At 34.6% G+C, this 25,751-nt stretch overlaps 1 protein-coding gene and 2 pseudogenes across 1 annotated transcript; all 3 read left to right on the top strand.

Annotated features, from left to right (window-relative positions):
* Nucleotides 1-3,487: 3,487 nt before the first annotated feature.
* LOC120180666 (endoglucanase 9-like) lies at nucleotides 3,488-19,268 on the top strand. The gene is made up of 5 exons (XM_039185951.1): nucleotides 3,488-3,518; nucleotides 17,550-17,757; nucleotides 17,857-18,510; nucleotides 18,590-18,701; nucleotides 18,781-19,268. Exons 1-5 carry the CDS (start codon nucleotides 3,508-3,510, stop codon nucleotides 19,266-19,268), a joined length of 1,473 nt encoding a protein of 490 aa, XP_039041882.1. The 5' UTR covers nucleotides 3,488-3,507.
* On the top strand, nucleotides 3,565-5,364 carry LOC120180667 (annotated as a pseudogene).
* Nucleotides 19,269-20,941: 1,673 nt separating the features above from the next.
* On the top strand, nucleotides 20,942-23,891 carry LOC120180649 (annotated as a pseudogene).
* The last annotated feature ends 1,860 nt before the right edge of the window (nucleotides 23,892-25,751 follow it).

Genomic DNA, 25,751 nt, shown 5'->3' with positions numbered 1-25,751 from the left:
TTTTTTATTGAGTTTTGCTTAAAATATCTAATTTTTTGTATTAAAAATGAAAATTCTGAAATAAAAATGACCACACAAGCACACTTTTTTTTGTCATTTCGAGACTAATTTTTTCATATTTTTACCTGTTATATTGTTATGGATCGATACATTTTTATAAAGTATCGACACTTTCTTGGCGCTATAACTTCTTTTCTTTTAAATTCCAAAAGTGTCGATACTTATAATAAAGTATCGACACTTTCAACATATCTGGTAAATCTTTACTGATTTTGTCATTTCGAGACCGATTTTGTCATATTTTTACATGTTTATGGATCGATACATTTTATAGAGTATCGACACTTATTAGCGCTATACCTTCTTCTCTTTTAAATTCCAAAAGTGTCGATACTTATAATAAAGTATTGACACTATCAACATATCCGATAGCGCTTTACCTGTTTTGTCATTTATAGACCGGTTTTGTCATTTTTTACCTTTTATATTGTTATGGATCGATACATTTTTATAAAGTATCGACACTTTCAATATATCCGGTAGCGCTACCTATTTGTCATTTATATACCGGTTTTGTCATTTTTTTACTTGTTATATTGTTATGGATCGATACATTTATAAAGTATCGACACTTCAATATATCTGGTAGCGCTTTACCTGTTTTGTCATTATAGACCGGTTTTATCATTTTTTTACCTGTTATATTGTTATGGATCGATACATTTTATAAAGTATCAACACTTTCAATATATCCGGTAGCGCTTTACCTGTTTTGTCATTTATAGACCGGTTTTGTCATTTTTTTACCTGTTATATTGTTATGGATCGATACATTTTTATAAAGTATCGACACTTTCAATATATCCGGTAGCGCTTTACATGTTTTGTAATTTATAGACCGGTTTTATCATTTTTTTACCTGTTATATTGTTATGGATCAATACATTTTTATAAAATATCGACACAAACCGACAAGCTAAGTTTGCGAGTTGCCAAATTTTTTAATATTTCTTCATGATTTCCGCCTATTACATTATTATTATTCAATATTTCTGGTAGCGCTAAACCTAATTTATCAAATATCTTTTAATGTATCCGGTAACACCGTATATTAATCGTATATTAATCTCTCTTTCCTGAGACAATCCCAAAGAAAGTGGGCCTTATTAAATCTGCCTTTTAACTTGATTGAACTACACTTCAACCAAGACAACAAAGGGGGAAGATTTTCATCTGACACTTTATTCCACGAAAAACAACAACACATAAGTTCAATATAAAAACAACCCAACCCAACATGAAACCTACATAAGGCCCAAACAAAGCTAAATCGAAGCAAGGACACAAACAAACCATAATACTCTCGAGATGTTACAATATTAATAATTTATTAAGTTCAATTTATGAAATAATTGTATAAACAAAATTTGAATTTGAGTATTTGATTAATCAAACTTAATTGAATACAAAAATATATTTTATTAAATTCAAATCTGATATAAAACCGTGATTTTTTTTAAATTAAACTCGAGTTTGAATTTATCATTGTTCGACGTTAATGTAACTTTGCACCCTCATTTAGACCGATCTAATGAACATTTCAAAATCAAGCAAACTAACATGACTGTATAATAATGTAACCGCCAAAGGCTATTTTGCCTTGCATCTAAGCAGTTTGAGGGAAAATAAAACTAACCATATCCACATGCAGTATATGCAATGTACTCAGTCAAGTATCAAGAACGCACGGCTAGCGCATTCAATTTTACAATGCTTCATTTTTTATAATTTAATCTTTATGATTTACGTCTTTATGATAAAACATGTAATTCAAGTTTTGAGTATATTATAAAATTTTTATTGTCTTTTAAATATTAAAAATAGAATAAAAATTAGAATAGTCTGATATAATTTATAAGATAGTATTTGATTAAATTTTTTCTTAGTTATTGACAACGAATCTAGAAATATTTTAAGGATGAATACATACGTTAATGACACAATTTTTGGATGATGAACACATATAACAATTCAGGGTGAACAATATCAATAAAATAACTAAATAATCGAAACAAATTCAGATTTCATGAGGTACACGTATATCTCCTATTATTGACAACGTACACATCTTATAAATAAAACTCTTCGAGCTCGAATCATTAAGAATAATATTATCTTTTATCATGGACATCCTTTAATGAATTCAATTAAAATTTAATTTTTAGATAATGTAGTTGAGCGGATGTTCATTAATTTTACTTATTTAACAGACTAGATTAAACAAATAATCCTCTTATGAATGATTATCCCCTTCTTGCTTTTTATAAAGATTATTTAAGTTTAAAGAAAAGGAGGAATGCATTATTAAAGAGTAAAAGATTGGTCGTAAGTATGGTAGAAAAAGAGAAAAAGGATGGAATGGAATGGAATCAAAGTAAGATGACCCCAACAAATTCAAACAAAAATATAATTATATTTTTAAAAAATCATAATATGTCTTAAAAAATATAAAAGTAATTGCAAATATCTGAAACACTAATAATACTTAATTGTAATAATCGTTATCCGTTTTGAAGAATTATTGATGAAGTTTGGCGCGCCGAAATCCTTGCGCGATCCTTGGGCGAGACGCCCAAAGAACGCGGCAGTCAATCACGCTCACGCCCCCCTTTTTTCATTAGCGAAACGTGAAGCCCAGTTTCCGCCAATTAGCACCAGAAAATCATCATTCTTTCTACTTTTCTTTTGCTTTCCCATTGACCGAGGAGGAGTCTTGCATGAAAAAAAACCAAGGCACCACTTTTTCTAATCCATTCATCTGCGCATTGGTCCTACATTTTCCATTCTTAAAGCGCTGATTTGGAATCTGTTTCTGAAACTTTAATGTTTTGTCAACAATTTACTAAAAAAAAATTGATTTTTTTTAAAAACAGAGGGATCAATTTGATAAAGTTATAAACATCGGGGGTTAAAATTTCTTTTATGCCTTTCTTATATTTCGTTTTCTTTATTTGATTTTTTACACGACGTTTAACCTATGAAAATTGTGGTTTAAGTGTAGAGTTGGGAGTAGTAGTTAAGGGAGAGAATATGTTCATGTATCTAATCCAAACTCTGTTTGTAGTCTCCTTGAACACATGGAGCCGAATGAAAAGAAGAAGATAGAGATCGGAAGAGTAGGGTCAAAGTAAGTAATAATCTGAAAAACCGGAAGAAAGAGTGTTAATGGGAAAGATTCCAATTGGTCAACTGCTGTTAAAATTAAGCAATTAATCACTCGGCAGCCATTATATCTTCAATATCAATGTGTTGACATGTACACAACAAGATGTTTCACATTTTTGTTTAAATAAACATTTGTTTTTTGAAATGGAAGAGATGTTAAACAACATTAAAGATTATTGATTCTCTGTATAAAAGCCTGATTTTGCTCCATTGAGATTTGAGCACAATTCTCCTATAAATGGTCATGCAATTTTCCAACTAAACCCAAGTAAAAAGAACCAAATGGCAAAGGCAATGGCTAGCAAACTCTTCTTGTCTATCTTTCATGACACTATTAGTGTTGGGAAATGGTGTTGGTGTGGAGGGAAATCCAAATTATAAAGATGCATTGCTTAAATCCCTTCTCTTTTTCCAGGGACGAGGTCAGGAAGGCTGCCTGCCAACCAGCAGGTTTCTTGGAGGTCAAATTCTGGCCTTTCTGATGGTTCCCTTGACCATGTATGTCGCTGATTCTCACTTTTATTTTTGGTCGCCATATACATATATTCTGCAGATAAATATAATAAAATAAATTGCATTTTGTGTCGAAATCAGGTGGATTTAACTGGAGGCTACTATGATGCCGGAGACAACGTGAAGTTCAACTTCCCGATGGCGTTCACCACCACAATGCTATCATGGAGCACACTTGAATATGGAAAGAGAATGGGTCCCCAGTTACAAGAGGCAAGGGCTGCAATCCGCTGGGCGACTGACTATCTTCTGAAATGTGCCAGAGCCAACCCTGGCAAGCTCTATGTTGGTGTGGGTGACCCTAATGTGGATCACAAGTGCTGGCAGCGTCCTGAGGACATGAGCACTATCCGAACTGTGTACTCTGTTTCCCCAAGCAACCCTGGCTCAGATGTTGCTGCCGAGACGGCTGCTGCATTGGCAGCTGCCTCCCTGGTTTTCCGGAAAGTGGATTCCAAATACTCGCGTTGTTGCTTCAAACAGCAAGGAAAGTAATGGCGTTTGCTATTCAATATCGTGGCGCATACAGTGACTCACTTGGATCAGCAGTCTGCCCTTTTTACTGCTCATACTCGGGGTATAAGGATGAGTTGCTCTGGGGTGCCTCATGGTTGTTAAGGGCAACGAATGATGCTTACTATAATTTCTTGAAAACATTGGGAGCTAATGATCAACCCGACATCTTCAGCTGGGACAACAAATATGCTGGTGCTTATGTTCTTTTATCCAGGGTAATTAACTTCATATCCTTCCATCCAATTTTACCTTTCTCTATACACGCGACTCAATTTAGTTTATTATTTTCATTCAATTATTGCAGCGTGCATTGCTGGACAAGGATAAAAACTTTGAGCAATTCAAGCAACAAGCCGAGAGTTTCATGTGTAGAATCTTACCCAATTCTCCTTATTCAACTACTCAATACACACAAGGTAATTTGGAGGATTTTATATTCTATTAGTACATTCTAGCAGTTCGTTTGTTTTGAAGTGAATATAAATTGAACTGCAGGAGGACTAATGTACAAGCTACCTGAAAGCAACCTTCAATATGTTACATCCATAACATTTTTACTCACCACGTATGGCAAGTACATGAAAGCCAGAAAGCAGACGTTTAACTGTGGCAGTCTCTTTGTTACTCCAAATAAACTCATTGGACTTGCAAGAAGACAAGTGAATTACATACTGGGGGAGAATCCAATTAAAATGTCGTACATGGTCGGCTTTGGGCCCAATTTCCCAAAGAGAATTCACCACAGAGGTTCTTCACTGCCTTCTTGTCGAGGCCCCTCAGAGTATGGATGTGATGCTGGTTTCCAGCCATTTTCTACTCGCTAACCCGAATCCTAACGTTTTAGTTGGAGCCGTGGTGGAGGTCCGAATCAGAATGATGGATTCCCAGATGATCGGTCTGATTATGCCCATTCCGAACCTGCTACTTACATTAATGCTGCATTCGTTGGACCGTTAGCATATTTTGCTCATTAATTTATGAACCGAACCATGTATGAATCAATCTATTACCCTAAAAGCTTGGGTAATGGTTGGGACAAATGTTAAACTAGTGGTTTGTTCTTCTATTTTAGATTCATGATATCACCAAAACAAGAAGAATATAATTTGATTAATACAACACACTATCTTTAAAAAAATCTATTTATCAATTGATTTGCAAAACCTCTGTAGAACCGTGTTTGTGTATATTGATGTGTGGTAATTTATTGACGTGTTTAGTTTATAATTTTGAACTTTATTTTTAGAATTTTAAATAAGAATCCTAGATAAATATTAATAAACAGGCTAAATTACTTATTTGGTTTTCCACCTAATAATGTTTTTATTTTGGTAACCCAACTACTTTTTAAATCATACCTAATGTTTTGATTTATTTCTGTTTGGTCACCAATTGTTAGGTTTGACGGGTTGATTTAGAGAAAATAGTGATGTGATATTATAATAATAGTTTGGTCCCAAAACGTACACAATTTATTAAACTAGTCATAATATGAAATAATTTAATAAATTATCAATATTTAAAATTTCTATTAATTCGATCAAACGAAATCTCAATCCCTCCGCCAAATCTTGATCTTCCACAACATTATTTCCCCATTGTCGTCGTCTATTTGCTCAATTGTCGTTGTCGCCTTTTTATATGGACACGCACACGGCACACCCCTCCTTGACCCCAACATTTCATTATAAAATAAATCTCAATTATAGTTTTACTAATTTCTTCAAAGCCAAAACCCAAAAAATGTAACGACCTGAAAATTTCGAGCTAACATTTAAGAGTTGACTCAAACTTAGAATTTGGTGATTCGAGATATATTTAGTTGTTAATCAACCCAATCCGATGACGATTGAACCCAATTGATGATTTCTAAAGAAGAGTTTCGAATGTGAAAAAAACAGGGGACTAAATGTGACATTTTCCCTTGGGAAAAACAAATAAGATGTTTGTCCTTAATTTGGAGTCAAAATGTGGGGTAGAGGGAGACAAGAGCTATCTTGTGACCTTATCCTCCCCATACATCCATCACTTACTTTTTCTTCTTCCAATTTTTTTTTCAAATTTTAAATGTAAGAATAATCGTCTTCATCTCTAAAGCTTCAAAATGAGCTATGAATCTCAATGGAAAGGGTTGAATGAATTGAGAGTTTAAAGTTTAGAACGAGTTTAGGTTTTAAGAGGGTTCAAAGGGGATTTGAAAGGTATGGAGGTTATAAGTTTATAATATACATGTCATTCATACTTTGGTTGTGTTATGGCTAGTGAATGTAGTAGGAGAGCCCTTCAAAATCAATGGAAAAGGGAAGTGTTGAAGCGATGATCAATGAACTTTCTTTTTTATGTTTTGCTTAATGTAATACTGTTTTATTCTTAGTAAATCTCATATGAATCATAAATGTAGTGGTTTGTGAGTTAAAATATATGTTTAATGTGTTTAGTTAGAGACATAATCGATGATCTTATGATGAATTTTACGTTTAAATTAATAATAGATGATGACAAATTATGTAATTGTAATGCCTATAGCCTTAGTGATCATTTTAGGCGTCAAATGAAGTGTTCAGGGTCAAGTTAGGGTGTTTTTTTAGCCGAATTAGGTCATTTAGTATCAATATTGTTCATCAAGTATCAATGCTCGATGTATTTGTACGATAAATCTGAGTGAATTGTTCATCGAGTATCAATAGCCTTGAAAGAGTATTGATACCTAAATTGTGATGTCTATTAGAGTTTGTCAATTTGATAATGGAATTTTTAAGGGGTACCGATACCCTAATTAAAAAGTATCAAAGTCCATTGGAAAGTAACGATATCAACATTGTGGATTGAGAAAATTAGTTCGAAACCTGCTTAAACTTTTTGAAATTGTTCATAATGCTTCAGAGAGATCGTGTAATTCCGAATGATTACTACTTATGTAATTAGTGATTAAAATGTGAGATTTAAAAATTTAGTGACCTAATTGGATAAATTAAAAATTTCAAAGAATTGATTGAAATGTTTTGTGTAGGATCAATTAACAAAGAATGAGGAACTAAAGGGGTAAATGAGTCTTTTAATAAGTGAAATAATTAAATATTAGTTGAGGATATTTTATACCCACGTGGAAGGCAATTAAGGGATAACTAAAGTTTCAGACTTCTCTTCTTCTTCATTCTTCTTCTCCATCGTGAAGCCAAACTAAAGGTGAGTTTTCTTGTTAATCAAATTATTGATGAATTTAAGGTTGCTTATTGATCATTAGATGATATCTAAGCTTAAAGAAAGCTTAGGTTATCTTAAAATCAAAAGATGATGGAGTTAGGAAGGATTAAAGAAATGAAGTAGAAAAGTGAAATCTTGGAATAGAGTTCATAATAAGAATTAGAAGTGGGATTTGACTTGTCATCAAGCTAATTAATAAATAGGAAGTATTAGAATTAAAATTAGAACATGTTGGAATTTGAGTGAGATTCTTAAATTACATATGGAGGATTGGATTTCTAAGTTTTAGAAGTATTGAATGGATAATAATTAGTTTAAGTAAGTGTATGCAAGGTGTTGAGAAGATGATGAAGAGATTTTCGTGCTAAAATGACATTTCTAGGCTACGTGCATCAATGTACATTCAATGTGTACCGATGCACAGGAAGTGCATCGATGCATACCTTTAAAATAAAAACATCGAATGCCATCAGTGTATCGATGCACAAGTAGTGCATCGATACACCCCCTTAAATACAAACATCGAATATGATTTCTGTATCGATGCATAGATAGTGCATCGATGCACCCGTCAAGGGATGCATTGATACATGGTGTAGTGTATCGATGCATACCTTCATTAAAAGATGAAAATGGCTTTTCTTTTAGCCCAAGAAATGATAGTTTAGAATATATTAATTAGTATACTGATAAGTATCAATGAATTACTATGTAGATACAAAGCCTAAACAAGTTCTAGAACAATTGCCTAGTAAGATCGATCGAGGAAAAAACAAGAAAATATAGGTGAGTGCATATGCATAACATGATTATAAAGATATATTCAGTTCTAAACTTGTGAGAAGTCTAGATTCAATACATTGATGCATGATTCATTCATATGCGAAGCATGATATGAATTCATACTATGTACATTGTAACATGTTTTAAATGAATATGTATGCAAAGTTATATGAGCCATGTGATGAAGGTAAGGAAATGATATGTCTATGTGATATATTATGTAATTTGGGAAAAGCCCATGTTATGTAGATGAGAACTATAGGTATAGTTGGCATGCCAAGAGTAGAGGGTCTACGCGGTCATTCGGGACATATATGTATTCTTTGGAACATGTGTGAGGTCTTTTGAGACACATACTTGATCCTTGGCATATGTATATGCTTCTTAAGGAATTTTCTACGTGGTCCTTAGGGACAATCTTATATGGCACTACGGTGTAATTCTACGCGGCACTTCGGTGCAATTCTACGTGGTACTTCGGTGTATTTATACGAGCTGTGGTGACAGCATAGTGCATAACCTCACAGTACTCACATACCTTAGGTTCTCAGTAAGGTATCATGGGCCAATATCTTATTAATACGAATTCATGAATGTTAATGTACTATGCTTACAGGTAAGGAACATGGTGATATAAATTGCATAGTTAAGTATTTGATTTCATCTCATTCCATTTTATTATGGCATTTCATTACATTTATTTGTTGTTATTATTATTATATTGCCTCACTAAGTCGATGACTTAGCGTGTGAGTGTTTTACACGTAGAATCCGAGAAAATAGACGAGACAGGTTAAGCAGTTGGACAACACTACTCCTGCAACTATCAGATCAGAGGCAACTTAATCAGTATGTCCTTTTGTTATGTAAATGAATGTTGGCATGTAATCAAAGGGTCAAGTTGTGCATGCTCTGAGTATTTTGATAAACTTGTATTAACATATGTATATTATTGTATTTTAATAATATAAGTTCAAATGTTTTATCATTTTTAAGAGTATTATTTTGTACAGTCAATGTGACATCCTGGACTCGTATCCGGGTCGGGTATGGGTTGAGGGTGTTACATTTAATGGTATCAGAGCTATGGTTTAACCGATTCTAGGCATAAACCAGAGTCTATAGAGTCTTTAAATGAAATACATGCCAACAAATAGTGAGAACTTCTGATATGGTATAGTATGAGTATGTTGTTTTTCTAATAGAATAATGTGTTTATTTTATTAGATGTCCGGACATAATAGCTCCCAAAGTGAAGTGGGAGAAGATAGGCCTGCTGAAAGTAGTAATTCACCTGCCCTGGCCAGGCAAGGTGAAGGGCAGTCATCTCAGGGAGTGCCTGTACAAGACCAAGATACTTTCTTTAGGACGTTGGACTCTATTCTGACGCGTCTTCAACCTCTTGCCCCACCAATTCAAAGAATGAATGTAGCAAAAGAGTTGAGAAGTTTGGGAGCTCCCGAATTTAAGGTAGAATCTGAGGAAGGTCCGGTTGCGGCGGATCTTTGGTTAAATGATTTGAAAATCATGTTGGATGATCTCCATTGCTCTGAAGTAGAGAAGTTAGATGTAGTTGTCTCGTTACTGAGGGGACAAGTACATTGGAGATCAATTTATTCGGCAGATGAAGAAGAAGTTTATAAACTTGAAACAGATGAACCGCTCTGTATATGAGTATGAATGCGAGTTCAACAAGCTGAGTCGGTTTGCATCTGAGCTTGTGCCTACTGAAAAAAGATACGTGTGAATGGTTTGTGGAGGCCTTATGCCCTAGATTGAAAGAAATACTAATAGTATTGAATTTATCCTCGTTCCAAGAGGTGATTAATCGTTCCAAAGCTCTTGAAAAGGCTCAAAATGAGAGATTCGGGGACTTAAGAGTTTAGACATCAAAGAGGACATGTGCTTCTTCTAGCTCAGCACCACCAAAAAGAGGAAGAGACTCAGGATTTTGATCACAAGTTAGATCAGAAACAGTTGCATCATCTGCTAGAGGAGCAAGTCAGGCAAGGCCTAGACAGATACAGTCGATGGGAACTGGTGCTGGGTGATCCAACCAGGGTCAAGCAAGACAATGTTAGCATTGTGGGAAAAACTATTTTGGGGCGTGAGGATGGCTGCTAGGGCTTGTTTCCGATGCAGAAATGCTGGACATTTATCCGGGATTGTCCGTTGATGGTTGGTGAACCTGCACCATCTGAAAGAGTTGGTTCTGCCTCACAGAGAGGACGAGGAAGAGGCAAAGGAAGGAACCAGTCTGAATCCTCTGCTCAACATGAAGTTCGGTCAACCGCACAGGTATACAATTTAAAGACAAGTGAAGACTGTGATGATCCCGATATTATAGCAGGTACTTTCCAACTTTATGATAAATTAGTATTGGTATTGATTGATCCAGGTTCTAATTATTCTTATATTACAAGTAAGTTAGTAAAAGAATTGAGGCTCCCCTTAGAAGCTACGAGTAATGAGATTATAGTAACTAATCCTTTAGGCCATAGTGCTCGGGTGAACAAAGTCTGTAAAGGGTGTCCCATAAAGATTCAGGGAATTGAATTCCCTGCTAATATGATAGAATTACCCTTTGACGAGTTTGAAGTGATTTTGGGAATGAATTGGTTGTTCTGTTACTATGGGGATGTTAATTGCACATCGAAAAAGGTAACCCTGAAGAGTCTAGGAGAAACAGAAATAAGTGTGATCAGTGAAAGGTTTAATCCTCTAGCAAATGTAATATCATTAGTGTCTGCTAAGAAGCTATTGCTACAAGGATGTCAAGGTTTTCTTGCAAATGTGATAAATACAAGAGCTAAAGAGAAATGATTAGATGAGATTTCAATAGTTTGGGAATTCCTGATGTTTTCCCTGCTGAGCTGCCAGGATTACCTCCAGATAGAGAGGTAGAATTTCAAATTGAAGTAATGCCGGGAACAGCTCCAATTGCAATAACACCTTATCGGATGACTCCGAAAGAATTGCAAGAGTTAAAGAATCAATTGCAAGAGTTGTTAGATAATGGATTTATTCGACCAAGTGTGTCGCCTTGGGGAGCTCTGGTGTTATTTGTTAAGAAGAATGATGGTTCAATGCATCTCTGCATTGATTATCGACAGCTTAATAAGGTGACCATTAAGAATAAATATCCCCTCCCGCGCATTGATGACTTGTTTGATCAGCTAAAAGGAACTTCGGTATTTTCGAAGATTGATCTACGTTCGGGTTATCACCAATTGAAGATTCAGGAGAATGATATTCCAAAGACTGCTTTTAGAACGAGATATGACAATTATGAATTCATTGTAATGTCATTCGGAGTAACGAATGCACCTGCTGCTTTCATGAATCTCATTAACCGGATTTTTCAGCCCTATTTGGACCAGCTTGTTGTTATCTTTATTGATGCCATACTGGCTTACTCGAAGTCCATTGAAGAGCATAGCGCATATTTGCAAACATTTTTGCAAATTCTCAGAGATAAGAAGTTTTATGCCAAATTTTCTAAATGTGAATTTTGGCTAAATGAAGTAATTTTCTTGGGGAATGTGATCTCTGCAGAGGGGATTCGGGTGGACCCTCAAAAGGTAAAAACTATAATGGATTGAGAAGTTCCAAATAATGTATCTGAAGTTCGGAGTTTCCTTGGACTTACCGGTTATTATCGAAGATTCGTTAAGAATTTTTCGATGATAGTGCTGCCTTTAACGAATCTGATGAGAAAGAATGTACCGTTTGTTTGGACTTCTGAATGTCAAGAAAGTTTTGAAGCTTTAAAGAGAATTCTTATAGAAACTCCTGTATTGGTTCAACCGGAATATGGTAAGAATTTTCTAGTATACAGTGACGCGTCCCACAATGGGTTGGGGTGTGTATTAATGTAAGAAGGGAATGTGGGTAGCGTATGCATCGAGACAGTTGAAACCACATGAAAAGAATTACCCCACCCATGATTTAAAAATGGCTGTAGTGGTGCTCGCTCTCAAGATTTGGCGTCATTATCTGTATGGAGAACGATGTTACTTGTATAAAGATCATAAGAGCTTGAAATACCTGATGACTCAAAAAGAGCTTAATTTGAGACAAAGGAGTTGGGTTGAGTTTTTTGAGAGATTATGATATAATAATTGACTATCATCTCGGAAAGGCTAAAGTGGTAGCATATGCTTTGAGTAGAAAATTGTTTGCAGCTTTACGAGCTATGGATACAAGGTTATCTTTGACTAGAGACGGTGGTCTATATGCAGAGTTAAAACTTAAACCATCATGGTTGGACCGAATAGGAGAATTGCAAAGTCAAGATGAAATATGTTTGAAAAGAATAGAGCAAGTAAAGAATAAAGAAATTAAGGATTTTGAGGTGAAGTCTAATGGGAAATTGTATTATAAAGAAAGAATTGTCATACCAGACGATGAAGAGTTGAAGAAAGATTTATTGACAGAGGCTCATTGCAGTCCATTGACGATGCACCCGGGTGGAACCAAGATGTATATGGATTTAAAAGATCGGTATTGGTGGCCATGGATGAAATGAAACATTACTGAATTTGTGTCCAAGTGCTTAACATGTCAGCAAGTCAAAGCCAAACATCAAGTTTCGTATGGTTATTGCAAACACTTTCTATTCCATAATGGAAGTGGAAAAATGTAACGATGGATTTTGTCTCGGGGTTACCCCTGACTCCAAACAAAAGAGATTCAATCTGGGTAATTGTTGATCGATTGACCAAGTCAACACATTTATTTCCTGTCAGGACAGATTTCTCCATGGAAAAGTATTCGGAACTGTATATTAGAGAAATTATTAGATTGCATGGAGTGCCTGTTTCTATAGTTTCTGATCGAGATCCTCAATTCACCTCGAGATTATGAAAATCCTTGCATGGAGCGTTGGGGGCTCGCTATGTGTCATTGAGTTTAAAGGGTCGTGGGAGAAATACTTACCACTGGCGGAATTTGCTTACAACAATAGTTATCATTCCAGTATTAAAATGGCACCCTATGAGGCGTTATATGGGAGGAAGTGTCGTACACCATTAAACTGGTATGAGCTCAAAGATCGAAGTTTACTTAGTCCAGATTTGATTCAAGATATGGAAGAGAAAGTTCGGGAAATCCAACATAACCTAAAAGTGGCATTTGATCGGAAAAGTCCTATTCTGACCTCAAAAAAAAGGATATTGAATTTGAAGTTAGGGATACAGTATTCCTGAAGGTATCACCATGGAAAAAAAGTATTACGATTTGGTCGGAAAGGAAAGCTAAGTCCTAGATTCATCGGGTCATATGAAGTTGTTAAAAGAATAGGACCAGTGCCATGCCAGTTATCTTTGCCACCAGAAATGGAGAAAATCCATAATGTTTTCCATGTGTCCATGTTACGAAGATATAGGTCCGATCCCTCTCACATTGTTGCACCAGAACAACTAGAAGTTCAATCTGATTTGACCTATGAAGAGGAACCAATACAAATATTGGCTCACGACGTTAAGCAATTGAGAAATAAAATGGTTCCGTTAGTCAAAATTCTTTGGAGAAATCACAAGGTAGAAGAAGCCACGTGGGAACGTGAAGAAGATATGCGACTTCAATATCCTCATCTGTTCGTACAATGAAAATTCGAGGACGAATTTTTCTTGAAGGAGGGAGATTTGTAACATCCTCCATATCGGGTTAGTGATTAAATTGTGAGATTTAAAAATTTAGTGACCTAATTGGATAAATTGAAAAGTTCAAAGAATTGATTGAAATGTTTTGTGTAGGATCAATTAACAAAGAAGGAGGAACTAAAGGGATAAATTAGTCTTTTAATAAGTGAAATAATTAAATATTAGTTGAGGATATTTTATACCCACGTGGAAGGCAATTGAGGGATAACTAAAGTTCCAGACTTCTCTTCTTCTTCATCGTGAAGCCAAGCTAAAGGTGAGTTTTCTTGTTAATCAAATTCTTGATGAATTTAAGGTTGCTTATTGATCATTAGATGATAACTAAGCTTACGGAAAGCTTAGTTTATCTTAAAATCAAAAGATGATGGAGTTAGGAAGGATTAAAGAAATGAAGTAGAAAAGTGAAATCTTATAATAGAGTTCATAATAAGAATTAGAAGTGGGATTTGACTTGTCATCAAGCTAATTAAAGAATATGAAGTGTTAGAATTAAAATTAGAACATGTTGGAATTTGAGTGAGATTATTAAATTATATTTGGAGGATTGGATTTCTAAGTTTTAGAAGTATTGAATAGATAATAATTAGTTTAAGTAAGTGTATGCAAGTTAGGGATATAAAAAGAGGGGAAATATAAAGTGTTGAGAAGATGATGAAGAGATTTTTGTGCTAAAATGACATTTCTGGGCTATGTGCATTGATGCAAATTCAATGTGTACCGATGCATCAATGATAAATCCCAGAAATTGTTCAAGGTGTATCGATGCACATGAAGTACATCGATGCACTCCTTTAAAATAAAAACATCGAATGCCATCAGTGTATCGATGAACTCGTCAAGGGATGCATCGATACATGGTGTAGTGCATCGATGCATACCTTCATTAAAAGATGAAATGGCTTTTCTTTTAGCCCAATAAATGATAGTTTATAATATATTAATTAGTATACTGATAAGTATCAATGAATTACTATGTAGATACAGAGCCCAAACAAGTTCCAGAACAATTGCCTAGTAAGATCGATCGAGGAAAAAGCAAGAAAATATAGGTGATTGCATATGCATAACATGATTATAGAGATATATTCAGTTATAGACTTGTGAGAAGTCTAGATTCAATACACTGATGCATGATTCATTTCATATTGCGAAGCATGATATGAATTCATATTATGTGCATTGTGTAACATGTTTTAAATGAATATGTATGCAAAGATATATGAGCCATGTGATGAAGGTAAGGAAATGATATGTCTATGTGATATATTATGTAATTTGGGAAAAGCCCATGTTATGTAGATGAGAACTATAGGTATAGTTGGCATGCCAAAAGTAGAGGGTCTACGCGGTCCTTCGGGACATATATGTATTCTTTGGAACATGTGTGAGGTCTTTTGAGACACATACTTGATCCTTGGCACATATATATATGCTTCTTAAGGAATTTTCTACGTGGTCCTTAGGGACAATCTTATATGGCACTACGGTGCAATTCTACGCGGCACTTCGGTGCAATTCTACGTGGCACTTCGGTGCAATTCTACGTGGCACTTCGGTGCAATTCTACGTGGCACTTCGGTGCATTTATACGAGCTGTGGTGACAGCATAGTGCACAACCTCACAGTACTCACATACCTTAGGTTCTCAGTATGGTATCATGGGCCAATAATCTTATTAATACGAATTCATGAATGTTAATGTACTATGCTTACAGGTAAGAAACATGGTGATATAAATTGCATGGTTAAGTATTTGATTTCATCTCATTCCATTTTATTATGGCATTTTTATTACATTTCTTTGTTGTTATTATTATTATTATATTGCCTCACTAAGTCGATGAATTAGCGTGTGAGTGTTTCACACGTAGGATCCGAGAAAGTAGACGAGACAGGTTAAGCAGCTGGACAACACTACTCCTGTAACTATCAGATCAGAGCAAACTTAATCAGTAGGTCATTTTGTTATGTAAATGAATGTTGGCATGTAATCAAAGGGTCAAGTTGTGTATGCTCTGAGTAGTTTGATAAACTTGTATTAACATATGTATATTTTTGTATTTTAATAATATAAGTTCAAATGTTTTATCGTTTTTTTAAGAGTATTGTTTTGTATAGTCAATGTGACATCCTGGACTCTTATCCGGGTCGGGTATGGATTGAGGGTGTTACAACTTACCTTTCATAACATACCTTGAATGAATAGGTAAATCAATAATTGAACACTTATGAATAAGATGACACAGAATAGAACACTATTGAAAATTATGTACCGAATACGATTTTAGTGGCACTTACACAATATGTGACCTTAGTGACAATTACGCGATATATGATATTTGTAGCATTTACTCGAAAAACAACTTGAGTAGCATTTATGCTTATGAAATGCATTTGTTGACACTCTACTAAAGTGATATCATTGAAGCATTAATGGGCACGAGTTACCAACTTCAGTAAAGGGATAACCTTGAATGTAAATTAATAATAAGAATCCTTAAATTCGTCCCAATGAATATATATTTTCACACATCATGTAAATGTTTGCTTACTTGTTTATGTTTATGTCTTGTATAGACCGCAATAGAGTATATGTGTATTACTTGGTAAAGTTTAGTGTTCAATTTAATTTTTTTTTTGTAGGTTAGTAGATTTTGCTTGACTCGTGGGAGCATCTTCAGTAAAAAGAATCTCCAATACTGCTTATTCAAAGTGCATCACTGGTCTTTTAGAGGGCATGCGTATTCATATAGATGTTACTTGTATTTTAGTCCTATTTCTGAATTTGTAACACTTATGAGTTATTTTGTTATGAACATATTTTGTGTCGGTGCTTCACATTTTGCATTACATGATTTGAATTCCATACTCTATATTACCAATTATCTTATGGATCGGCAAATAATAATTATTTTTAAAAAAATTATAATTTAAATGTCTGGATTATTCAAAAGGCCTAATATGACAGCTTAGGCCATATGTTTATAACAGAGTCAAATTTTGGATTTTACAAAATTCTTTTTTATTTATCCTTTGTTTTGATTTCATCTTATACTTAAGATTATCATAAAAGATGTCGAGTAATTTCTTATAATTTTCAACAGATACATATCGCAACGGAAGTAATTATTTTTTATTTTGGTTTGCTTTATAATTTCTACTCATGATAAAGGTTAATTCTAATTACTAGATTCCAGTGTCTCAATAAATATATTTTTTCTTATTCAAGCAGATTTGTAATTCATTATTATATGGTAAGTCTTGTAATTATGATTTCTTTATTATTATTATATAAGTTTATGATTTTATAAAGTTTATTTCTATTTAAAGCACAATAACATGGCGGGGTTGTAACCTACATAGTCTTTCCGTTTGAATTTTTTGGATTTTATTTCCAATTACAAAGAATTTTTCAATCTCTCATTTACTATATATTTATTATCCTGATTGTTTTTGGAAAATACTTATTAAAAATCATGTAATCAGTCCATTATATTGTTTGGTATGATTTTCCGTCTACGGATTTCAGAAAATAATTATTTTTGGTCAATAAAATATTAATTTTCGATACACTTTTCTCCTATAAATAGTCAAGCAGTTTTCTAGTTTAACCCACGTTAAATAACAGTCAATCATACAGTACCAAATGACGAGCAGACTCTTCTTGTTCATGGGTTCACTGACACTTCTAGTGCTAGGAAATGGTGTTGGTGTGGAGGGGAATCTAGATTATAAAGATGCATTGCTTAAATCCCTTCTTTTCTTCCAAGGACAGAGGTCAGGGACCCTGCCTGCCAACCAGCAGGTCTCTTGGAGGTCAAATTCTGGCCTTTCTGATGGTTCCCTTGACCATGTATGTTTCTTATTCTCAGTTTTATTTTTGGTCACCACCATGCACATATATTCTGCAGATAGATATAATAAAATAAATTGCATTTTGTGTCGGATTCAGGTAGATTTAACTGGAGGCTACTACGACGCTGGAGACAATGTGAAGTTCAACTTCCCAATGGCGTTCACCACCACAATGCTGTCATGGAGCACGCTTGAATATGGGAATAGAATGGGTCCTCAATTACAAGAGGCAAGTGCTGCAATCCGCTGGGCGACCGACTATCTCCTGAAATGTGCCAGGGCCACGCCTGGGAAACTCTATGTAGGTGTGGGTGACCCCAATGTGGATCACAAGTGCTGGCAACGGCCTGAGGACATTAGCACTGTCCGAACTGTTTACTCTGTAACCCCAAGCAACCCCGGCTCGGATGTTGCTGCCGAGACGGCTGCTGCATTGGCAGCTGCCTCCCTGGTCTTCCGGAATGTGGATCCCAAATACTCGAGTTTGTTGCTTCAGACAGCAAGAGAAGTTATGGCGTTTGCTATTCAATATCGTGGCGCATACAGTGACTCACTTGGATCAGCAGTCTGCCCTTTTTACTGCTCATATTCTGGTTATAATGATGAGTTGCTCTGGGGTGCCTCATGGTTGTTGAGGGCAACGAATGATGCTTATTACTATAATTTTTTGAAAACATTGGGAGCTAATGATCAAGCCGACATCTTCAGCTGGGACAACAAATATGCTGGTGCTTATGTTTTTTTATCCAGGGTAATTAACTTTTATAGTCTTCCATCCAATTTTCCCTTTCTCTCTATATGTGTCCTAGTTTAAGTTTAATTATTTGCAGCTTGCATTGCTCGACAAGGATAAAAACTTTGAGCAATTCAAGCAACAGGCTGAGAGTTTTTTGTGTAAAATCTTACCCAATTCTCCTTATTCAACCATCCAATACACACAAGGTAATTTGGAGAATTGTATATACTATTAGTACATGCTAGCTGTTGGTTGGTTTTGAATTGAATATAAATTGAAACGTAGGAGGACTAATGTTCAACTTCAAGCAACCTCAAAGCAACCTTCAATATGTTACATCCATAACATTTTTACTCACCACATATGGCAAGTACATGGATTCCAGTAAGCAGACGTTCAACTGTGGCAGTCTCGTTGTTACTCCAAATTCACTTATCGGACTTGCAAAAAGACAAGTGGATTACATACTGGGGGACAATCCAAATAAAATGTCGTACATGGTCGGATTTGGACCCAATTTCCCCAAGAGGATACACCACAGAGCCTCTTCATTGCCTTCCAAGGCAAGCCAACCTCAGATCATTGGATGCGATGCTGGTTTCCAGCCGTTCTTCTACTCGTCGGACCCGAATCCTAACGTGTTAGTTGGAGCCATTGTTGGAGGTCCGAATCAGAATGATGGATTCACGGATGATCGATCTGATTATGCTCATTCTGAGCCTGCTACTTATATTAATGGTGCAATTGTCGGACCATTGGCTTATTTTGCTTAATGATTTGTAAATTCTCTTATAAAACAATCTAGTGCCCCAAAAGCTTGGTTACACTTGATGCACATGTTTAAACTAGGGCTTTGCTTTCCCTTTATAGTTTCACTATACTGCCAAGCTTAAAAAGAATTTGCTACTGAGTGTTATATTATATGGTAAAGTTTTATCGCTCTTATTGTCCTAATCAATTGGTTTTGTGAAGAATTTTCTGGATTGCTTTTATAATATATCAGGCCTTCACATGAACAGCTCTAAAAACGAGCTACATTGGGTTTGAATTAAGCAGGAGGATCTGAACCATATTGTTGCAACTACTGGTGTATACTTGTTATTAGGGATGGACCAAAAGAGTTTGATGGGACGATCACTGATCGTCCTAAAATTTCAAATTTTTATTTAATTTAACCATAACATGTTTTACTCCTCAAAAAATTTTAAATTCGATCTCCTGAAATTTTCTAAGTAAACCTCTTAATATATATTCTCCGTCTGTCCTGCTTGTTATATTCTTGGGTGTAATTTTGGTAAGTACAAAACTAGGTGAAGCAAATTGTAAGACTTTAATGGGCAAAATCGTAAGTCCCGAGTTTGCTGGCAAAGAATCTTTCCTTTGCTGGAGGAATGCAGCTATTGCAATCCCATTTGGTAGAGTTATAAAGTAGAGGAAATTTGTAGTTCATTCCTCTGAAAAACTTTTGTTATTCTATTAACTCCTCCGCTTAAAAAGTTATTTATTTTCTGCTGGCGGCTGTATTCAATCGGTTGTCCACACGTTGGAATCTGACGTGACAATTTTTAATTATTTTTTATTAGTTTTTAATTAAGTTAATTAAAAAATAAGAAAATATTTTAGGAAATAAAAAGTAATTAAAATTTGTTATATCAATTATTTTCTTAATTTTTTTAAAGATAGATGACCAAAATAGAATTAAAACGTAATATTATATATTATTTAAAATAAATAATAATTAAGTTATTAAAATAAAATTAAAGTGATAAATGAACTACTAAATCCCAATAAAGAGGAGTAAATTTGAAGAGAGAAAAATGTGCATTACTCTAGAATTATCTGAATTTAGCGGCGACGGTTGTTCGAAGTAATTAGGATTATAAATGAGTTTAGTCGAGTTTGAGTATTGTTAAGTTTAATTCGACTCAAAAATTTTAAAATAGAGTTTCTCAACTTGAAATTTTTTAAATGGAGTTCGACCCAACTTAAAACTCGCAAGCCTGAAGTTTTCAAGTTCGACTCAAACTCGAAACCATAACTTGAAGCTCAAAAAAACTTGAAATTTTAAAAAATAAAAACACTTAAACTTAATTCGATTGAATTTGAAACTCGAACTTAAACTTTTAATACATAAAAATCTTATATTGCATTTTTTTTAAATCAACATATTGATATTAATATTATTAATAATTTAATAACTTAAAAATCTTATATTGCTTATTAAATTTGTATAATTTGTAGAATAAAAGTAAGTGATAAATGATCTTCCCAACTTCATTCAGATTTATCCAGAGAGAGAGAGCCAGAGAGAGAGCGCAGAGGCAAAGGGGCAAAGGGAGAGAGAGAGAGATACGATGCTAATATTGAGCAGCACCTATTCGTCTCCCTGCGTTTCTTTGTCCCCCTCTCTTTCTCCTCATCCTAAGTTCCCAAATCCCAACCCTAATCTCTTTCTCCCTTCTCACCCCTCTTTTACTCCCCTTTCCCTCCGTTCCAATCAAACCCCTCCCGTCCCAAGAGTCCCCTCTCGCCAAATTCCCACAATTTCATCGCAACTTTCCATTCCATTCACTTTTTTTTTACTTCATATTTGATTCTGTTTATGGGTTTTGTTGCTTATGCTTTTATGTCGTGGATGGTTGCAGGTTGCCGCATCGACTAAGGCAGAGCCTTTGAAGGTTATCATATCAGGGGCTCCGGCTTCCGGTAAAGTTACCCAATGCGAGCTCGTCACCCAAAAAGTAATCTCTCTTCTTTTATAAAATTTATGCGTTGTTTTTTCTTATTTCCAATTGAAGTTAAAATTATATATATTTATTTGTTCATTCAGTATGGTTTGGTGCATATTTCTGCTGGTTGTTTTTTCTTATTTCCAATTGAAGTGAAAATTATATATATTTATTTGTTCTTTCAGTATGGTTTGGTGCATATTTCTGTTGGAGATTTATTGAGAGCAGAAATTGCCTCCTCTAGTGAAAACGGGAAGCTAGCAAAGGAATACATGGAGAAAGGACAATTAGTCCCTAATGAAATTGTTGTTATGGTAGGGAAGATATTGTTAAGTTCATGTAGAATGCTTTTCCTATTCATGAATCCTATAGTTTTTGGTATTAGATGGTCAAGGAGCGTCTGCTGCAACCTGATTTTCAACAAAGGGGTTGGCTTTTAGATGGATATCGTAGGAGCTCATCGCAGGCAGCTGCTCTTGAGGATTATGGGATCCGTCCTGATGTTTTCATTTTGTTGGATGTAAGAATGTTGTATTGCTCCTTGAATTGATCTCCCACTTTAACTGCATTCTGTTATTTGTTCGTGGACCAGTTTTCAATTATAGGTGTCTAAAGCCTTTCTAGTTTAACATGTCCAACTTGTTTGCAGGTTTCTGAAGACATTCTTGTTGAGAGAGTTATTGGAAGAAGGTTAGACCCCATTACCGGGAAGATATACCACTTAAAATATTTACTCCCGGAGAATGACGAAATTGCGTCCAGGCTTACACAACGATTTGATGATACTGAAGAGAAGGCATGTCTGATACTCTGATATTCCTTGCTTGATTGCTTTTGAGTTGGGATTGTGTTTCTTTGAATCATTTTGGGATTCGTCTTCATTTGTAGTAGTTCCCTGTTGTTAAAATGACAAGTTGCATTTTCTTATTTGCATTTTGTAGGTGAAGCTGAGGCTACGCACACATCATGAAAATGTGGAGGGTGTGCTTTCTGTATATAAAGATATCACAGTCAAGGCATGTTATGTTCTTTCTCTATGGCATTAATTGGTTTAAAATTAATGCTTGTGTAGGGTCTTGCAGATAAAGATGAGAAAATGAAGAAACCGCGTCATACATGCTGGTTTGTTTTGTTTTATAACTAACATAGGTTCAAAAGTTTAGGGACCTAAATGGGACAATTTAAAGGCTAGGAAGGAAAGTAGATCCAAAATAAAAGTGTTGGGACCGGACCATGGTAAAATCTACCATTTAAGTTTGCATTTAAATATTATAATTTGGAGGTGAAAATTTTAATTTTTATTGTAATTTTATTTAAAATCATTACTAAAAGCATTGACATTTATCTCAAGTTCTGGTGAACTCCTTAGTCCAAGACCATAAGCTAGACATCTTTACTTTTGTACTCATCAATCCAGTTAGTGGTTGCTTCTTTCTTCGAAATATCTCACTTTTTGCTTATGATTTCTTGCAGTTTTTCTCCCATCTACTTTTTCTTTTCAATTTAATTCTCTTGTTCCCACTTCATATGAGGCTAGAATTTCTTAAAGATCTTGCTAGATTTAACTGAAGATTCAAACAAATCCAGCCACATTGGTTGAACTTTTGCCAGATCTTTTTTTTGGGAAACCATCTGATAAGATCAAGTTAGACTATTAAGCACAACAAGCTTTCAATTTTCTAGGCATTTAATTATTGGAATAATGCGACACTGAAAGGGGAAAATGGGGAAAAAAAGGAGCACTATGGCACTAGATGTTGTGGGCTGTTGGGAATAGTGGCATGGGTAGTGAAAGTAGATGTCTTAAGCCAATGATAGATGTGACTTCATAATAGGTTGCTAGAAAAGTTCCATGATGTACTATTGTTGATTAGGATGGCAATGAGTCAACATCAGAAATGCCCTTGCTAGACGAACCAAATAGAATCCAGACTGTCTAAGCATGATGATGCACTAAGTCATGATTCCTTTTTGTGGGATCTCAGTTATTTGTCGACAAATACAATTAGTTTCAGGTTTCAATTTGTTCTTCTTGCTACGGTGATGTGGTTAAATCCTGGTTTTTGTTCTTATTGTTTATATTATTGATCTTTCAAAGTGTAAACCAGTATCCGCGTAAGATACCATTCTTGATGTGTTAATTCATTTCAAGATTAGTATTTTCTGGTAACTATGTCTGAGGATTAAAATGAAAAGATGAAGGTATTTTCATGTTATCATCATGAAATATACAGGCTGCCTTATTGTTTGAGACCATTCCAAAGATGAGGCAATATTCTGCTAAATTCAAATTTTGACTGGAAAACTGGTTTCTGGGATCTACAAAGTTCAGTTATCTTAGATTTTTTTTAATCAGAATATATTGTTTGATTTTCAGGTTAATGGGAATGTGGCCAAGGAAAATGTGTTTGCACAAATTGATGCTGCCCATACACATGCAACTGAGCAAAGGAGGTGAATTTTGGATCTCTAGCTGCATAAATAAAAACAATATTTAAGATAGTTTCTTGGTGATTTCCATCAACTAAATATATCCCGTGGATCACATTATATACTTGGACTTGTGTAATACAGTAAGTAGTTCAATTTCCTTTTCCTTTTTGGTTTTTTTGGGGTTGGGGAATAAGAGTTTCAAATTCAATAGTGAGTTTATGATATGGTTATTAGCAAGTCACATCTGTTACCATCAATTCTTTATACGCTTTAAGGAAAATTATCTCATTCACCCTCCAAAAAGTAACTGTATGCGGAAGTTTGGCATGTTTTTTCCCTCATTTCCTTGCTCCGACGTGTTTCATGCCATCCTTTGGAGTTGCTCAACTTGACAATTAGGATTTGAGATTGATGGAGAGGTAAACATTTAATTAGATATTGAACAAGTTGATATTGTGTGGAGATGAGATGACAGATAAGCTGATCTTGTTGAATGCAAAATTTGAACAAAATGATTGCCCTCCTCAATGTGTTTAGTTTGTATATGATAGGTTCAATTATTGGCAATATGTCGTGCAATCTAACTATCCTAAAACAGAGTTACCGGTTGCTAATGAGAGACCTACGAGCAGTCACTTACCATAGGTTGCCATCCTGTCTCAACAAACGAAATGTCGTACGGTTTCTCTTGGTCCTTGGCCAAGTGAAAGCTTTAGATAACACAATATTTGAAGAACAACCAACCAATGATCTAACAAATGACCAATCTTTTAAGTGACGTTACACTTGTTCATTATTTAAATTCTTGAGAGGATCAGTACCAATGTTTTGTTTTTAGATTGGAATTCCAAGATAAAATAATATTTTATTGCTTCTTGGTCCAATATATCATACATACATAAAAAAAAATATGCATGCTTCCGTAAGCATCCTTCAAAAGTATAATCAAGGTTTGTTATTGTCCGCAGAAAATGAAATATAACGTCGAAAAATTTTGTGGAATAAAAGATAAAATAATATGGGATATTTGAGAGAGATGATGAAAAGAGACTACTCTTATTATTATTGCATAAACTCTTATTATAATAGTTGCATGGGTAGTTTGTTTGAGGTTAGCCGAAGTGGGGATATTGGCTACATTGCCATTGGCGTCAACGGCAACATAAACACGATTGCAGCAAAAAATAGGCAATCCAACTCTTCCAGGTGATAGTATGACAACAGTCACTTGTGAGTTTTCTCTTTGGATTGTAGCCTGTGCTTCTGCTTGTTTCTTCCCGACCAGTTCAGGCCACCTGGCCTTATGTCCTGCAAGCCAACCACATTCATTTAACCAAAATCTAAATCATGAAAACGATGGAAGAACAGTGCAAGTACCACTTACGCATGGTGGATAACGTGGCCAACCAGACATCTTTTCTCCTCCCTTAATTCTTTTGTTTTTGTTTTTTCATTTTATTCACAATGTTCATCTCATTTATAACACAACCTTCCCTGAGCTTGTTTATAGAAACATACTAATTTGTGGAAACCAATATATTTATTTCCTTATAAACCAAGGGTTTCGTCAAATACTCAAATATGACACCCATAATTTGTGCCCCTAATCACTTCTTTAAATTTTTAATATTGTTTATCAATTCAATGTCCTTTTCATACTTTAATTATATTTATTTATATTTTTCATTTTTAAATTTATTTTTAACATTTATATTGATGAAAAAAATTAAAATTTAAAACCAAAAGATGAAAAACAAATTAATATTAAAATGATTATTTTTACTAGCTCGAACGCAAATATTTTATTAACCTTCTATGTCGTTGTGTATTATATTTGACAATTGAGAAATGAATTAGGAATAATTGAATCCTTATAATTTAAATCGTTCTATTTGAAATATAAACTTTTGTACAGTAAGTTTTAAATATATGATACCTTTCAGATTCTCAAAAAACCCTTAATAACTCTCATTATAGGAGGAATGCATCTTCCGATACTTCATGATAAACGAAACCCCTGAAATTTTAACAAGAATTTATTTGGCCATGGTTCTATAATGCATAACTTCGTCATTCTTCTCCCTGATTCCTTAG

The sequence above is a fragment of the Hibiscus syriacus genome, unplaced genomic scaffold (genome assembly GCF_006381635.1).
Source record: "Hibiscus syriacus cultivar Baekdansim isolate YM2019G1 unplaced genomic scaffold, ASM638163v2 tig00112498_pilon, whole genome shotgun sequence".
Classification (NCBI taxonomy): domain Eukaryota; kingdom Viridiplantae; phylum Streptophyta; class Magnoliopsida; order Malvales; family Malvaceae; genus Hibiscus; species Hibiscus syriacus.
The sequence above is the reverse complement of the archived record's forward strand: the minus strand, read 5'-3'. Positions and strand labels throughout refer to the sequence as shown.